At 48.9% G+C, this 13,453-nt stretch overlaps 5 protein-coding genes across 5 annotated transcripts; 3 read left to right on the plus strand and 2 right to left on the minus strand.

The window, feature by feature from the left end:
* Positions 1 to 30: 30 nt before the first annotated feature.
* DEU56DRAFT_798372 (actin actin-like protein) lies at positions 31 to 2,021 on the plus strand. The gene is made up of 9 exons (XM_041352992.1): positions 31 to 155; positions 209 to 235; positions 295 to 580; positions 639 to 1,103; positions 1,162 to 1,317; positions 1,372 to 1,497; positions 1,546 to 1,589; positions 1,642 to 1,681; positions 1,731 to 2,021. Exons 1-9 carry the CDS (start codon positions 100 to 102, stop codon positions 1,824 to 1,826), a joined length of 1,296 nt encoding a protein of 431 aa, XP_041209332.1. The 5' UTR covers positions 31 to 99; the 3' UTR covers positions 1,827 to 2,021.
* Positions 2,022 to 3,513, minus strand: DEU56DRAFT_798374 (uncharacterized protein). Its single transcript, XM_041352993.1, has 2 exons — positions 2,954 to 3,513; positions 2,022 to 2,892 (listed from the first exon to the last, which is right to left on the minus strand). Exons 1-2 carry the CDS (start codon positions 3,300 to 3,302, stop codon positions 2,225 to 2,227), a joined length of 1,017 nt encoding a protein of 338 aa, XP_041209333.1. The 5' UTR covers positions 3,303 to 3,513; the 3' UTR covers positions 2,022 to 2,224.
* An 850-nt stretch (positions 3,514 to 4,363) lies between these two features.
* On the plus strand, positions 4,364 to 8,126 carry DEU56DRAFT_941820 (uncharacterized protein; the record flags this gene model as incomplete). The annotated part of the gene is made up of 13 exons (XM_041358934.1): positions 4,364 to 5,010; positions 5,060 to 5,093; positions 5,149 to 5,249; positions 5,299 to 5,930; positions 5,982 to 6,093; positions 6,142 to 6,239; positions 6,293 to 6,503; positions 6,553 to 6,877; positions 6,934 to 7,158; positions 7,211 to 7,277; positions 7,328 to 7,398; positions 7,451 to 7,982; positions 8,038 to 8,126. The coding sequence occupies 13 exons, from the start codon at positions 4,364 to 4,366 to the stop codon at positions 8,124 to 8,126; spliced, it is 3,144 nt and encodes a 1,047-aa protein (XP_041209334.1).
* A 439-nt stretch (positions 8,127 to 8,565) lies between these two features.
* DEU56DRAFT_798383 (acyl-CoA dehydrogenase/oxidase) lies at positions 8,566 to 11,221 on the minus strand. The gene is made up of 17 exons (XM_041352994.1): positions 11,135 to 11,221; positions 11,056 to 11,076; positions 10,908 to 10,998; positions 10,646 to 10,848; positions 10,530 to 10,595; positions 10,424 to 10,476; positions 10,289 to 10,376; positions 10,162 to 10,231; positions 9,883 to 10,114; positions 9,819 to 9,830; positions 9,574 to 9,768; positions 9,448 to 9,525; positions 9,258 to 9,396; positions 9,169 to 9,200; positions 8,992 to 9,112; positions 8,900 to 8,939; positions 8,566 to 8,847 (listed from the first exon to the last, which is right to left on the minus strand). The coding sequence occupies exons 1-17, from the start codon at positions 11,180 to 11,182 to the stop codon at positions 8,777 to 8,779; spliced, it is 1,560 nt and encodes a 519-aa protein (XP_041209335.1). The 5' UTR covers positions 11,183 to 11,221; the 3' UTR covers positions 8,566 to 8,776.
* A 126-nt stretch (positions 11,222 to 11,347) lies between these two features.
* Positions 11,348 to 13,444, plus strand: DEU56DRAFT_798385 (uncharacterized protein). The gene is made up of 3 exons (XM_041352995.1): positions 11,348 to 11,429; positions 11,500 to 11,565; positions 11,628 to 13,444. Exon 3 carries the CDS (start codon positions 11,633 to 11,635, stop codon positions 13,328 to 13,330), a length of 1,698 nt encoding a protein of 565 aa, XP_041209336.1. The 5' UTR covers positions 11,348 to 11,429; positions 11,500 to 11,565; positions 11,628 to 11,632; the 3' UTR covers positions 13,331 to 13,444.
* The last annotated feature ends 9 nt before the right edge of the window (positions 13,445 to 13,453 follow it).

The raw sequence follows: 13,453 nt of genomic DNA on the forward strand, positions 1-13,453 counted from the left end.
GGAACGGAAGGTCTTGCCACACAAGGACAAACAGGAATCGCAGCAACCTCACAATACAGTGACTTGACAGGGACTGGCGATAAAGACCCATTTCTAAGGATGTCACTCCTTGCGCCTATTATCTGCGACAATGGAACTGGATTCTCGAAGATAGGGTAAGCACGAAACGATCAACTCTGACGCACCACTCACTCAAGGTCGATCGCAGCTTCGCGGGAAATTCTGATCCATCATAGTGAGTTTCATCATTCCACACAAGATCGCAGGAGGGAGACGCATTATAAATGACTCCAGTGTTTTCCCCACTGCAATTGCCACGCGTGGGCCTGCTTCTCAACCTACTCGTGGTGGTCCTCCAATTCCTTCGAAACCCGGGAATGTGGCATCGAAACGCGGTGTCGAAGACCTCGACTTCTTCATTGGAGACGAAGCCCTCGCGAATGCGAAGACCCCTGGTTATGGGGTTCACTATCCCATTCGCCACGGTATGATCGACAACTGGGATCACATGGAACGATACTGGGAGCAAACAATATTCAAGTATCTACGGGCTGAACCAGAAGATCATTACTTCCTTTTGGTATGACATCATCCAATATAACGCATTCCAAACTTTCTCATGATTATTTGTCTCGTAGACTGAGCCTCCGCTCAACCCTCCAGAAAACAGAGAGCAGACAGCCGAAATCTTCTTTGAGTCCTTCAACATCAAGGGTCTCTACATCGCTGTACAAGCTGTGCTTGCTCTTGCCGCATCCTGGACATCCAACCGTGCCACAGACAGGACGCTCACCGGCACTGTCATTGACTCGGGAGACGGTGTCACGCACGTCATCCCTTGCGCAGAAGGCTACGTCATTGGAAGTGCCATTAAACACATTCCCATCGCTGGTCGTGACATATCACAATTCGTGCTGAACTTATTGCGTGAGCGTGGCGAAATGGCTGCTGTTCCACCAGAGGATCAGCTACGGGTTGCCAGCAGAGTCAAGGAAAATTACAGCTACGCATGCCAGGATATCGTCAAAGAGTTCCGGAAATACGATGCGGAACCCTACAAATACTTTGAGAGATATGAAGGTGAACATAGCGTCACCGGCAGGGTTGGTGCCCTTTTTCAAACATGTCGCACAAACTGTTGAATGCATGTCGTTTCACCAGAAATACTCTATCGACGTCGGCTATGAACGTTTCTTGGCACCAGAGATGTTCTTCAACCCGGAGATCTACTCTTCCGATTTCCTTACACCTCTCCCGGAAATTGTTGATGATGTGATTCAAGCATCTCCGATTGATGTTCGTCGCGGCTTGTACAAGGTGACCGGTCTTCTTAGCCTTTCATTTACCTGCATTTTAATTACGACTATGTAGAATATAGTTCTTTCAGGAGGTTCCACCATGTTCCAGCACTTTGGTCAGCGTCTCAAGAGGGACCTAAAGCAACTGGTCGACCGCCGACTCGAGGCTAGCGTCGTTTCAAGCGGCAGCACTACTAAGGTCGGCATTCAACATTTCTGTTTTCTCCATTTGCTAACGAAACAATAGTCGTCCGGTGTGGATGTGGACGTAATTTCACACAAGCGCCAGCGGTAAGATACCGGTTCTCCATATGTCCCACCTCAAAACTGACTTTGTCTCAAGATATGCTGTATGGTTTGGTGGCTCCTTGCTTGCGTCATTGGTAAGGATATTACAAGCTAGGTCGCATTACAACTTAACCGTTATTTCAGCCCGAGTTCTATACGTCTTGCCATACCAAGGCACAATACGATGAAATCGGCCCAAGCATTTGCAGACGGTACCAAATATTCGGTAGCGCTACGTAGGTTTCGGAGGAGGTGACTGACCTCTTGGATGCGGAGGGAGTTGACACGTATACCGGCTCGGGTTGAAAAACAACAATTATATTGACTACCGCACGATGCACGTTGAGTTTATCTGCAATAAAAGCCGGAATGAAGCACTAGAAGTTCATGTCGTATATAGAACAAGGTATGTACAGCTCTAGTTCTACAAGGAACGGGGAGTTCGGTCACCAAAGAATGCCACAAACTGCGGCCGCGCTCCGCGATGAATGCCGGATGATGATGGCATCCGCATGGCTGATACTGTCTATTGATAACCAGCTTCGTGAGTCGCTTAGGACAGGAAGTTGCGGCGAATCTCGTCGATGCACTTGACGTATTTACAATTTTTTATATCTCCGACGCTTGGCAGTAGGGAATCAAGCCAGCTTCCAGCGGATAATGCTAGGTTGACGGTGCGCATTTGCAAAGCACGATGCGTACGCACTGGTGAATCGTACTGCAGGGACCGGTAGAGTTCGGCTGTGATCGAGTGGGGAATTTGAATGTGGCAGATCCTCCTGAGCCGGGGTTCCAGATGTCCAAGTTGTGCGCAAAGGGCGAGTGAGCCAGCAAGACCGTCGCTCCTCCTTTGATATGGATGTCACATGTGCAGTCTTGCGTCGTTTGACCGATACATGTGAGATGGATCGCCACGAGGCATTCTCTACTTCCGAGTCGCATGGATCTTGAGCGATTTTTTTGTCCTGGGCAGGCTGGGCATGTACATCAGAAGGCACCAGAGCGTGAGTGAGCCATGCGAGCAGGACTTCTTCTTGTCGCGGACGGCCCCAGCTCAAAAGCTGACGTTGTTTCCTAGCTATCCTAGGAGGATTGTCCTCTTCCAGCGAACCGTACTGTCGTTTCGTCTTTGCCTTCCATCCGATCTGTGGCGGACAATGTTTGGCCAACGTAGCGATTGTGGCAGACACACCCGATGTCACGGAAGACACAGATAATTGTGAATGCTGAAACGTTGCTGTAGCTTCAACAATGACGCTATCAGAATCGTGCTCGGCACAGATGTCAGACAGAGTTTCTCCTACGGCTATATCCGAAGAGCCTGATCAGCGAAGGTGGTCAAATTTAGATTTACACAGCGGTCTCACCTGGGTCTTGAGGGACTGAAATAAATTTGAGGGTTTCTCCGAAAGACCGACCATCGTTGTATTTTCTGTTCAGTAGAGAGTTGTCAATCACGTAAAGAAAAACAACACCGCATGTGAGAGCAACGTACGTTTGGTCAGTTTCGTCCTCATCAAGTAGGTCTTCATGCATAGCAGCAGAGCCTGACTGACGCATGTGGAGATAACGACCGGAGAGAAGTCGCGGTGTTTTCTGTTCGGGTACGATTAGTCGGAACGGCACGAGAATTGACGAAGGTTGGGCGCGCACAGAAGTTGGTGGAGCAGCATCAACACTGCCACCTGGGTTATTTTGAGGGAGGGAGGTTTTCATCGTTGGGTGTGAGGTATCATACCTTGGTTAACGGGGACGTCTTATACTAATGACCAGTGTGGATGGTGTGGCGTTACCACATCGACAGTGGGTGGTAGGAGTCCACACTGTTAACCAAAAACGTACCTGTTGAATTATTGTGGACCCACTGGGCAAAGCGGGCATGAACTAAGATTATGGTCTACACAAAACGCACAAGCGTGTTAGGGCCTCGCAAAGCGGATCTACCGTCGTGCTTTGGCTCACCAAAGCAAACTGCGAAGAAGCGGATGCTAAGCCTTTGAGGCTGAGGATTTTAAGTTACAACACATGCGACAACACGAGGGTCAAGCCCACCCAAGCTCCTCGATGGCAACGAGCCAGTGCTAACCAGACACAGTCACGGTGGCGTAGATGTTTTCAAAATTTGAATCGAGATGCTCTCACAAGCGTGAAGACGAACGGAATGAAGGAGTCGGCGGGTGCGGAAAATGCTGCCCCGGAAAGCGGAGGCAGATCGGGGAGGGGTACCTGACAGGCAAGCTATACGACTTCGATCGCCCATTGGACCACCCGTCAACAGTCAACACCGCATCATGAGGTAAATTGGCATTGGTAGCGAAAGCAACCGAAAAGCAGTGAATCGATTTAATTTTGAGGAAGCAAAGTGACACACAGCCACGCGCACTGCTTTCCCTTCAGACCATTCTGAAGAGTCGACGTCGGTTTCGAGGATCTTGAATATAAACAACGTCGTTTTACCGACGTCGACGTTCTGTCCTCAAAACCAACAACTAGCTTGCGAACTAGTTCACTTAGCTGCACCGTCGGTCCGCCTATTGCCGTCTTTAGTCGTGAGTGCACTCTCCCATAATGGTGCCTTTAATTCTCATGTACTCGTTGAATTCCTCTTATGTGACTCTAGTTCTTTAAAGAGCACCTCGTGTTCTTTACAGGGCTTCACCTCCTTTCATCCGTGAATTACGTCCGGCTTCGTCGGCCTGATCACAGTCATTCCGAGTCTCTCTCCCTCTCTCCCTCTCTCTCCATCCTGCTATCGTCTTCCAAGACATAATCTACCGATGTCTAGTTCTGTTCACGATATGAGCCCTAATGGCTCTTCTTGGGATCATCGTCGCCGATTCGCTACCCAACAGCACCTCTTACTAGAGGAAGAGGATCCCTATCTCCTCGCCGCTCAAGATATCCCCCAAGGATATCTACAGCACGGGCAGTCTAACGCCCAACACCTTTACAACAGTTCTTTATCTCAATATAACTCAAATCAATATGATTCACCCTCTGCCTTCCAACAGCGCTCTCCTTCCTTTGCATCATCACCTAATACGACTTCAAACCCAAATCAATCGTTGAATCCCGCATCAACCACGTTCACATTCACTCCACCAGGCTATGATACTAATTCTACTCGTCCTGGATATCAGACCGCCTTTCCATCAGGAATGAACGCGTCAACTTCTCCAGGTGCACACAATCAACAACTCTCCGCGATATCCACCACCACTTCGGGTCCCGGGTTTCCTATGCAGTTCCCGTACAGTCGTCAGCTACCTATTCGCCAATCTGAGATCCAGTCGCAGATCGTAGACAGTATGAACGCGACCATGGCTCAGCAATTAAAGCGCCATAGAGGCGATGACGATAACCACCAACCTCGTACTGTGATGCCCGACCCGCATGAACTCCAAGAGGCGAGCAAACCAAAACCGTGCGCCCTCCAGTTAATTACCCAATATTCATATTAACAAATCACACAGAACGGGTGCTTGTGCTCGGTGCAAAAGCTTGAAGGTACGTGGGTATATTTTTGACATTATTTCAAATCCCAAGACCTCCACCACGCTAGGTCCGATGTGAATTCAGGGGCGACAATGATACCTGCAAAAGGTGCACGGGTGCCGGTCAAGAATGTGTCATTCCGGGACGCAAACCACGCCGAACCCCACCGTACGTGCTTACATTGTTTTCAGCTGAGCAAGTTAAGACGTTGCGTTAGGAAACGAGAGCACCTTCTGAACCAGATTCGTGAACAAGCTGCTCAAATCCAGGAGCTTATGGCTCAGCTCGATGTCACCAACCGACGAGCTGCATCAGCCAGAGTCACCAGTCCATCCATCCATATGATACCAATATCCCCATCATCCTCCGTCGATATGCATTCTCCTACCCTCGATCCCAACACCCCGGCAGATTCCGCTCCACCCAAACCGGAAGTGCAGGATTGGATAGCAAAAGCACGTGAGTCAATCGAGGCCTTTGGTGGCCTGATTGCCCTTGGCGGTACATCGTATTCCATGCTCGTTAATGAAGACCCCGAGAAGTCCGCTGATAGTGACGAGGAAGAGTACGGCTTTGACTTCGAAGACGACGACACTGATGACGAGGGAGATGGATATGCCACTGCAGAGGAAGGTGGACGCAGCCGTCGCTCACAGTCAAGGGAAAGGCTTTCGCCGACTGCGCTGGCCAAAAAGAAGGAGCTCGCTGATAAAAAGTCGGGCTTGCTCCCACACGCAGATAGTCCATTTGGTTTGATGGCCCACATGGCCAACCGAACCAGAGGAAAGAGTGCGGAACCAGAACCTCAGGACGCTGTTGGCGTAGCGAATGTTCATTTCTTCAGACCATGTGAGTACATGCTTTGCTTGGGCACATAACACGAGGCCTTATTTCGTCTAGCTCCTGCTCCCGATTCTGTCCGCTCTAATCCTTCAATTAATGGCCAGCATCTTCCTCACATCCTCACTCGCGATGTCGTAACTGTAAAAGATGTCGAAATTCTGTTCAAACTGTGAGCCTTAATTTTTGATCTATACGATTAATTATTAAAAATGCCCAGATACTTTGATAATATGAACCCGTCGACATCGTTGATGGACCCCGTTCTTCACACTCCGCAGTACGTGATTTTGAGAAGCCCGTTCCTATTCACAGTCGGTGAGCCGATCTGACCTTCATTCTGTTCTTCTTGTGCTGACTTTCGTTCTTAGTGTGTGCCGTCGCTTCTCGATTCTACACCGAACGCCCAGGCCTCTACGCCGAAGTGATGCGATACGCACAGCTCGCGGCAGGCACTGCGCTTATCACCGGTCCCAAGAATGAGGAGATGTGTCTAGCTTACCTACTGTTACAGCTTTATCCTGTTCCATCACGACGCTGGGAAGAGGATCGCAGCTGGGTGTACCTTGGTGTCGCAATCCGGTAGGGAACTCTCGACACTGTCTCACGGCATCTTCTTACATTGTTCTAGACTGGCCCAGGACCTCAACCTGAATAGGCCTTCGACTGCAACGCCCCTGAATGAACACCACGCCCGTGTCCTTCTCAATCGCACGCGGGTCTGGATCAACTGCTTCAACTTGGACCGGTCGACTGGCGCTCAGTACGGCAAAGCGCCCATCATTCCCAATTCCGATTATATCGCCAACCATTTGCACGATTGGTGGTGCTCCTCCAAGTATAATTTCGAGGACTTTGACATTCAACTCTGTATCTACTCCATGGAGCTCAATATCACCGCAAAATTCATGGAGAAGATTCGCAGCGACCCAAATCACCCGCTCGGACTCAACAAGGTACGTGTCCATTCGTTCCCACGATCCCTTTGACGCCAGTACTGATGAATTTGAAGTCTGCGAATTTCACTCAGATCGCTAGTGAAACCGACGACGAATTGGCACGCGTCGGCGCACATTGGTTCAATCAGTTAGATGGCATCGAGCCGAAAAGCCCCATGTTTATTTTCCGCACTGGTCTTTTGAAAATGGCCTTCAGCTACTCCCGTTTGGTCGTCCTTTCTTCTGGCCTGCAGCATGCCAAGGAAGACCACTTGGATGAAAATTCATTCTTGATGAGGGTCAGTATTCTCTTGTATTCTCTTTTCTTTTTCTTGATCTCATTCCTTTTAGTGTTTTACGAGGGCATCCGATGTCATCAATGCTTTTGTTCACCGATTGTACACTACCAAAGAAGAAAGTAAGTTATATGTTTCATGAAGCCCAGCATCTCATCTTATCGTTCGATAGGAGTTTTACTACGCCACGCACCCGATGCGCAATATGTGTTTGTCAGTTTCGCTGGTGCCTTTCTTGTTAAAGTACGTCCCTTGCGATGCTCACTTTTTCAGTACGTAACATTTCTGCCCACAGCTTTTGCAATTGAAGTACGCGCACTACTTCACGCATGACCAACGAGTCGAGATTCGGGACCTCGTTCAAAAAACGGTTGATCTCCTCGGGGCTCCGGACGTAGCTCTCGACGAGAAGCACGGGCCTTACCTATACTCTCGCTTCCTGGCTGGCCTACTGGCTAGTCCCGCGGTCAGGGTCGACCTGAGCCCGACCTCGGGGAAGTCACCCCTGACCAGCCCCAATGCCTACAAGCGAGCTCGCAAGCCGAAGATCTCGCCTACCAAGATTCGTAACGGTCCAGCCGCAGACATTTCTACGTCTAATGACTATCCATCTCCATCCTCTGCCCAGTCCAGTTCTCCTTCTCCTTCATACCTGTACCCAGGCGCGGAAAACTTTTCGGGAGCCCTGTTACAGGACCAAGCGGCATCGCTTGCGGGATCGTCATCTGAAATGTTCCATGGCCCGTTACCGATCACTTTAGATGCCGATCTTTTAGAATCAGCACAGATCATGGCTGATCCTTTGTGGCAGAATACCCTAGTCCCCGGTACGCGTAACGCTATCACTACCGGAGTTCATTTCGCTGACCGCTATCACCGCAGGTTTCCAGTGGATGAATCAAATGTCATACAATACTACTGTAGCCCAAGATTATTCGATGTACGAACCACAATATGGTTCGATGTCATGAGAGCGCCGTTACCCAGATTTTGTATCGTTTCAGTGCTATGTTGTTGTAATATGTGGGCACTGTTGTTCGTTTTTGCGCTTTGTTCTCGTGTATTATGCTGTAGGCCTGGAGGCACGAGACGCGATTTTGTATTAGAAATAAAATGTATGTTCTCGGAATATTTTGGCACATTGTCCAGTCTATTTTACTTTATAAAGCTGCACTCATCTATGTGTACAAGCGCTCGAAAGAGGAATTCTTAACGCGCGCTGGTCCCGCTGACGTGCTCAGACATCAATATTCGCGACGGAAGGATAAGAACGCGGTATGCAAGCCTTGGCGGGCCCTAAGTTACAGTACTTCCCAGCCTCCCCTGATAGCCAGACCTACTAGCTAATAGTTCGTATTAAGCTTCCTTCCAGTCAACAAACCTCGAGGCCTCAGTACTCAGTGTTACTAAGGTATTTATGAGGTTCAGGTCAATTAAATAAATGAAAAATACAATGAAGGCAGTTATATACGTGCTAGTATATTCTATCACACAAACATTTCATTGTTCGCGAGGGATCCATCCATACCATACCCTATCGTCTTGGCCCCGTGAACTGAACCCACCCCCCAGATCAGCACGCATAAGTGGAATTGATGCATAAATAGAGCTCTCTCCAAAATCAAAGTCGGGCATTCTTGGGCATAGCCCTCATCGCTTGTCGAACTCCAAGATCAGCGAGGACATCCTCCGCTGCGGAACGTGAGCAAGTGGTTTCAGGCGTACACGCAAAAAAAAGACCTACCACCTCCCAATAATGCATCGAAGGTCACAGTGCGATGGTACTGCAAAAGCGTCAGTAAGATGACGATATAGTTGCTGGCTAGATCGACTTACATGCTCAATATGCCTCCCCATACCTGTCCGTGTGATACCACGGCCACCAAATATCTGAACAGCATCTTTTGCGGTCTCCTGTGCACACCGCGTGCTATAGCTCTTCAGAAAGGCGATCTGACTGAGTAGAAACAAAATTATTAGTCGCGATTACACTGGAAATTTTCGACTGCCTACCCAGCAAGCCTCTGAGATTGTTGTTTATATGTCTTCAACATCATTCGTAAGTTACCGACAGAGTAATAAGAAGGGCAAACTGTTCTTACCATATGGCACATCTGGTATGTGATGTTTTCCAACCAACTCTGTACGCTCTCCGTCCGCGCTATCATGGCGGCAAGCTTGGAGCGAATTACAGCTTGTGATATCAATGGTTTCCCGAAAGCTTTCCTTTGAGTTGTCCATCTAAAGTTGTCCATGAGAAGACAGTGATACAAGATGATTGAGCCAACATACTTCAAACACTCCTCAACTACGCCGCGCTGGCCGCGTGCGGAACCGCAGCACATGACCCACCGTTCGTGGTTGAAGTTGCTATGACACAATGAGTATTTAAGTTCCACTTCATACATCACTGCGTACCTGAGAATGACGAAAATTCCTCCACCTTCCTCACCAAGGGTGTTCTCAACGGGGACCCGAACGTTGTCGAATGTGATATAGGCAGTACCTGCTGTTGTTGAATAGCTTGTTTTTATTTGCCTCGTTTCTACACCAGGTCCACGCTCGACAAGAATGACAGTCAGGCCATCCTCAGTCTTGCAGCCTACAGTGAAGCTGTAAAGGGCATTTTAATTTGCTCCTCATAACTGGTGAATCATACTCACTAGTCTGCGAAACTATGCAAATCCCGTTCATCAGTAGTTCAGATTAATCCTTGGATTTACTCACGTAGCGTTGGTGATCCATTTCTTAGTTCCGTTTATAATCCATTCCTTGCCATCCTCGCTCTTGACAGCAGTTGTTTGTAAACCCATAACGTCACTTCCAGCCTGGGCCTCGGAAATGGCGAGACAAATAAACTTCTTGCCAGCGAAGACTTCGGGCACAACGCGAGCCTTCAATGCTTCCGAGCCAAAATTGAGAACTGGTGGCAGTCCAATTACTTTCCCTCCCAGTAAACCTGCGAATATGTAGTAGGTGGCCGCCGACAGTACGAGTAGCACTTACCATCTCCGTAGCCTCGTGCACCACATCGCGCAATCTCTTGAGTAATAATGAGCTCGTGGAAGTAGTTGAACTACGAAAGCATTCAAGTTAGAGCGAGACGAAGGACTCAGGCTATGGATGCATTTACCTCCTCAGGCTTCACGAGACCATCCATCAATGTTAATCCTTGAAGATGCTTTCCTGGACCCATACGCATTGCGTGCAAGTTCACGGCGCTAAAACAGAAGTAAGAACCTGAGCGCTGGGAAGAAAATTAACGTACGCCATCTTGTCGATTACGCTTTGACTAGGTCGCTTGCCATCCTCCTCGCGGGCCTTTCACAATAATTGAATGACACACGGTGATGAAAGAAATGGTGATGTCTCACCTGCGCATCCTCGTAAATGACATCGTCAGTAAATCGACGCATGGCCTGTTGGAATTTCCTGTGGTTCTGCATAAAGGTTCAGGAAGAGCTCCGAAAAAATAATTGTAACAATTCACCTCTGTGTAGTACGGGCTGTGGTACCCTTGTGACAGCCAGGTAGGCTCTGCGTACGGGACATCGCTGATTTCTCCAGCAATTCGGCTGTAAATCACCGATTGTTCGCCTTGAATGGCACCAATCTGAAGGCGCTGATATTGAGGTCGCTCCAGAACTTCATGACGATGCAACCCGTAGAATGCCTCCGTAGCATCCTGGCCAGCTGAGGAAGATATTTCGTTTTAAACTGTTATGCATAGCACATCATGGAAGGCGTCATACCGATTTCCCTGTCCGTCAAGACAGAGATCCCTCCAGGATGCAAGTCTTTAAAACGGGAAAGATTGTACACCTTTGCGTCGATGACCACCCACTAAAAAGGGGAGATAGTTGTTCATAGGGATAATATTTCAAGATGCTCGATACATACCAAGTCATCTGGCTTGTTATGCTGCAGTTCCAAGACGGTCTCAGCAAGTCGTGCTTTCAAAGCCAAAATTTCGACGCACCTCAGCAACCTCCTCCAGAGTAAATTGTTTCAGCTCTTTGTCGGCCATGGCAGCAGAATGTCTTAGAGGACCCTCTGCGGTTTCACATCATGGTCTTATACGGTAGACTCATCTTTGTTTCACGTGTTTGTCAAATTCGGCAAAGCGAGCCGGCTCGAAGCACATGACACGATGAATGATCTTGATGAACCAAACTGATTATCCATGCTATTACTCTTTTGCTTCCGTCTCTCCGTTAGTGCCATCAGGTGCCATCGCGGACATCGCCTCTCGCGACGTCGCGCTAACGACCAAGGTACTGTCCAGTGTCCACTCTGTATCTGTTTTTTCTTTGATCTGTCTGACGACAATCGCACGAATCAAAGTTAAACCCACGCAATCACTTCAAAGCCAACACCAAGTTACTGTTATTGTTTTTGCGTAAAACATCCGTCAGTAACCTTCTGGCCTGCTGGTATCCGCAAAGCAACTTATAGATGATCCCGATTCTCAGGAATAATGAATTCGACGAGCTCCCACACTTCTCTTGATGATGAATCACAGAGAGAGCTGGACGACCTTAACAAACGAATTAATGCACTGCAAGAAAGGAAGCACGCCCTAACGTTTGAAGCCTTCAAAGTTCATACCACCATACGCACTCTTCAAAGTCGTGCTGCGCATATCACGAACAAGACCGCTCCTGTGTCGCGTCTTCCATCAGACGTGCTTGCCATCATCTTTGAGGAGAGTCGGCGACTACTTATACCCTGGAGCAACGTAGTGAAGCGCCCACTTTCTCCCGAAGTGCAGCTATCCCACGTTTCATCTAGATGGCGGGAAGTGGCACTCTCAACCCCTGCTTTGTGGACAACCATCAGGTTCCCGATTTTGCACAAGGAGGCTGCTGCTGTGGCGTATCTCCAGCGGTGCAATCAAGCGCCCCTCAGTGTCCATATAGGCCCAAGAGTGTCTGATGCAGATTCCCTGCGCTTTATTGCCGCGCAATTCGTACCCCGACTGAATCAGATTCGCGAGCTCACCTTCGACACCGACGAGCGTCAGGATCTCTGCGCATTGTTTCCCTTGTTCGCAGATGAACCTGCTTCGATATTAAGACGATTGAAGATTTGTTGCAATGACACACGCAGCGCTGCCGGTGTCATTCCTCGCCTCGATATATTCAAAGCAGGAGCACCGCTCTTGTCTGATGTACGCCTCAGCGCCTTTGCAGTCGGACTGCCCCAGTGTTCTGCAACTACTTTGCATCTTGAACCGCCACCTGGACCTGGGAACCCTTTGCCCAGACTTGCTTTCCTCGATATCCTTGCTCCGCTATCAACTACCCTTACTACCCTACATTTGAGAGGGTTCATTAGCGGATTTCACCAGGAACCTGGTAGCGCACCTGTTGAACTCCCTGCCTTGAAGGAGTTATTAGTGTATGGTAACACCCTGAATCACGGATTCAACGTTTTCCGCAACATCTCTACTCCTGCCATCAAATCTCTATCCCTCGTCAATGTTAGACGACAGGGCTTGTCTTCAATCCACAAATTTATTGCCAGGACATCTCCAGAGCACTTCCAACATCTCCACACATTGCGATACATAAACTGCGACATTGACGATGATCTCGACGTCTACCTCCCCCATGCAACATCTGCTCTCACTGAACTTGCTGTATCTGTCAAGCATCACACTCATCTCTTGCGACTTCTGTTGAACAGCGACAGACAAGCTGCGCTCCATGGGGTCCCTCCCTTGTGGCGTAATCTCCACACCTTGACGCTCCACGTTTCCAAGCCATTGGACCGAGAAAGAGAGGATGTGGATTCCGACGAAGAAGATGACCCGCCGCCAACGATGGGACTACTATTGGAGGTGGTGCAGCAGAGAAGAGCGGTGGGCAAGCCTCTTGACCTTCTTCGGATAGAGGGCCCGCATGCTCGCTCATTTTATGAGGAGTTCACGACTATCCTCGTGAAAGCACACGAAGATCTTCACACAGAACTCTTTTCGATGTCTTTGCCTTCTTCGATAGACGTTCAGGATTCAGAAGTGGATTGGGCGTTTGCTGCTCACTACATTGGAAACCAATATCGCCTTTTCATGTTCAAGAAGCATCAACAGTTTGCTCCTCACGGTACTCCAGCTATCCATCCTCGGGGGCTTCCGGTCATGGCATACCCTTCAACACATACGCAGGTTCCATAGAAATATATGTTTTCTCTACATTTCAACGTGACTTGATCCTCAGCTTTGTCGCTTGCTATCTGTAATTTACTGTACTTCAACACGATTTCACACAATACCTAGAACATGCGGGTCATATATTGC

This window comes from Suillus clintonianus, assembly GCF_016758775.1.
Source record: "Suillus clintonianus strain FC179 chromosome Unknown DEU56scaffold_28, whole genome shotgun sequence".
Taxonomy (NCBI): Eukaryota; Fungi; Basidiomycota; class Agaricomycetes; order Boletales; family Suillaceae; genus Suillus; species Suillus clintonianus.